Here is a 3,374-nt window from a genome sequence, read left to right on the forward strand (position 1 = left end):
TATATATTTTCTCCGTGTTTTTCTCCTTGTCTCCGTATTCTTTCTGTTGAAGAGCGTAGCTCGAAACGTCAAAGACTTTCCGTATTCCCGAGCGTCATACTAATATATACTTTTGTTATTTACACCACCTGTCCTCGTCTGTTGTTATTTTTTGTATAATCTCCCATATATATATATTTGGGCGGAGGAGTGTGCGTGTGTGGATATACGGATATATAGAAATGTGTAAAAAGTAATTATAGGAGTCGTATAACAATGAATTTTTCAATGCGTTTCTATTCGTAATGGCGGCTGTCGGCCCGAAATAATCAGTTAAGGAAATGGAATTTAAGGTTTTTCTTACAGCATATATGTGTGCATACGTGTATGTATGCCTATGTGTATGTATATGAATGTGTGTGCGTGTGCGTGCGTGTTATTCGTCCTATTCAGAAGGTGGTATTATATGTTATTTGAAAAGTAATTTTCAAGTGATAATTATTATTGTTTTGCTGTCTTATAACATGAACTCTCTTAGTGTCCGTTAAGCTTTGATATAAGTATATATATATATGTGTGTGTGTGTGTGTGTGTGTGTGTGTGTGTGTGTGTGTGTCTGTACACAGCAGAGGTGCAGGCGTGGCTATGTGGTAAGAAGTTTACTTCCCAACCACATGGTTCCAGGTTCTTTCCTACTGAGTTGCACCTTAAGCAAGTGTCCTCTACTATAGCCTCGGTCTGACCAAAGCCTTGTGAGTGGATTTAGTAGATGGAAACTGAAAGAAGCCCATACGTGTGTGTGCGTGTGTGTGAGTGCGTGTGTGTATGTGTGTGTGTGTTTGTACCCATATTTGTATGTAGAAATAAATGTAGAGATAAGCAAGTTAGACAGACCAATATATACAATTTTATATCAATACACGAAATACAAGAAATGTATATAAAAAATGTATATATGTTTACATACAAAAATGGTCTGACTTACACTGAATACAACTGAAATAGAGGATTAAATGCGTTGAAGAAAAGTATTACAAATCCAGCAGCTGTTTCTGGTGGCTCGGCGGTCCAAAATAACGTTTGTAGATTGATTCCATCGTCAGATGAGACGAGTCTCCGTCTTCAAGGAAGAGCTCTTGCATTTGATATGTTAAAGGAAAGAAGTTCAAAGATAGAATGATTTTGTGGAGAGTTAAGTGTATTAGATGGGGGGAATTGGGGAGATATTCAGATAGGGAATAGTGAGAGGAGAAAGTAAATATCAGGAGTGAGGGGTTAATAATAGGGTGTTATGGTAGTTGAGGTGAACAGTAGGAGGGAGGGTGTTGTATGTAGTATGTGAATAGTAGTCTATTGTGTTAGTTTGTATGGAGGGTATCGAATTAATGGCTGAGATAGTGAGAAAGGCAATGGCCATGAGCACTACGAAGTGAATTCTATATGGAGGATATCTAATTCTCATATATGAACTACATATTTGGGATATTTGGGATATTTGGGATATACCTATATTTATGTATGTGTGTACATATATCTGTAGCTATATATGTTTGTATGTATGAAAATATATATTTGGGTAGGTAGATATCTGAAAACGTTGAAAGGGGAAACAGTTGGAGAATGGTAGACAATTCACAGTTCAAATCTTGCAGAGGTTAACCTTTACATATTAACCTCCAGGGCTTGATACTGATTAGCAGTAAGTCCATTACATTTTTTGTGATAACATAAGTACCTCTCATGTATAGGGGCTGGGAAACAAACTTCGCACCACACAGCCACGCTTGCGCCTATTTAAAAGTGTGCTCCTTTGAGTCCTTTTAAGCTCCGAGTTTACTTTCTTTTGCATCCCTTTATGATTCGAGTTTACTTTGCCTTTCATCTCTCCGGGCCTCCATAAATTGAGTAACCAATTTAATACTGAGATTCATTCTATCAAAATTTGTGCCTAAAGCAGAAAGCTCTGTTGTTTTTGTTGTTGTCATCGTCGACGTTATTGTTAGTTTATTGTTATCGTTGTGTAGTTATTTTTGTTGGTGTTAGTGTCGTTATTGCTGTTTTTTCTTGGTCTTCGTTGACTTCTTGTTCTACTTACTTCCAAATCATTCCTCTCTTTTTCTCTAATGATGCTGTCCAATTATATCGCAATTATATATCTACCAATTGAAACTCATTGTTTTTCTCTCTCTCTCTCTCTTTGTCTTCAGGATGCGTCTGTATTTATCTTTGAGAAACGTGTTGCCGACAAACTGCACAAGCCACGGCGTCGAGAAACAGTTGCAGAAATACTGCGAAAGGAGGTGCACCAACTGCAAAGAATAAAGCATCCCAAAATTCTGCAAGTGTTCCATACTCTGGAAGAATGCCAGTGAGTAGTGTCACACCTCAGTTACAATTTTATCTCCTATTTTCTCTTGATACATGTGTGTGTGTGTGTGTGTGTGTGTGTGTGTGTGTGTGTATTAATATATGCTTTCAGTTGAAAATCCATATTTGTGAAGCTAAAGATAGCGCTGTGTTTAAATTGACGTAATAATTGCATTGTTCAATTAAATGGATCCGCTTGATACGGTCGTACTGCATTACTACTTGACATCTTGTTGCTTATTTTGATTTTATTCACCTTACTTCGAGCTGTGCGGATAATACCGGACTGACTTGGAGCTTCAACTTAAATACCTAATTCAAGTGAATTAGGTATATATAAAACTCTAGATCTGCACGTACATGTAGGTCATTCGCAAAACTGTTAAACCAAGACAGGCTCTCTCAACTTCTTAGAATGCCCAGAAAAATCACAATATGCCAATAAAAGTATGTCGAAATGGTACATTTGTGATCAGATATCGAAATCAGGACAATTTCTTCCAGACTTAAACGATCTAGAAGATGCAGAAAATATTGGTCTTGAAAGCGTTACATCCATTTTTGTTGCGCACGTAACACCAAGTAAATGAGAATTGTGATCACAGACATTTTTCTCCAGCAAATTAATTAGCATTTTTTGAAATTTCAATGTCAGTGTAAATAAGCACCATGGGGTTTTTAATGCTACTCTGGAGAAATTCAGAAGAACGAGAAGTTTATATTTTTTGGCGCAAAAAGTTTTGTGCAGTGTCACGTACGTCACACATTTTTGGATTGCCCTCTTAAAAAATTAATCATACATTCCATATGAAAAAATATTTTTGTTTAATACTTGCCTGGATAGTCAAACTTTACTGTTAAAACAAAAATGAGACATAAATTATGAAATAATAGACAGAGACATAAATTATGAAATAATAGACAGAGACATAAATTATGAAATAATAGACAGAGACATAAATTATGAAATATCTACGCTGAAAATATTGAACAAGAATTGGATTGAAATACAATTCTTGTTCAACATC

General features: G+C 36.1%; 1 protein-coding gene across 1 annotated transcript in view; it reads left to right on the top strand.

Annotated features, from left to right (window-relative positions):
* The window catches only part of LOC106871154 (uncharacterized), a 589,447-nt gene that overhangs the window by 364,491 nt on the left and 221,582 nt on the right, over positions 1-3,374 (top strand). The window contains exon 4 of the mRNA XM_052976152.1: positions 2,187-2,347. Within this exon, the coding sequence (XP_052832112.1) occupies positions 2,187-2,347 (161 nt within the window). The remainder of the gene's footprint in view (positions 1-2,186; positions 2,348-3,374) is intronic.

This window comes from Octopus bimaculoides, chromosome 23 (genome assembly GCF_001194135.2).
Source record: "Octopus bimaculoides isolate UCB-OBI-ISO-001 chromosome 23, ASM119413v2, whole genome shotgun sequence".
NCBI lineage: Eukaryota > Metazoa > Mollusca > Cephalopoda > Octopoda > Octopodidae > Octopus > Octopus bimaculoides.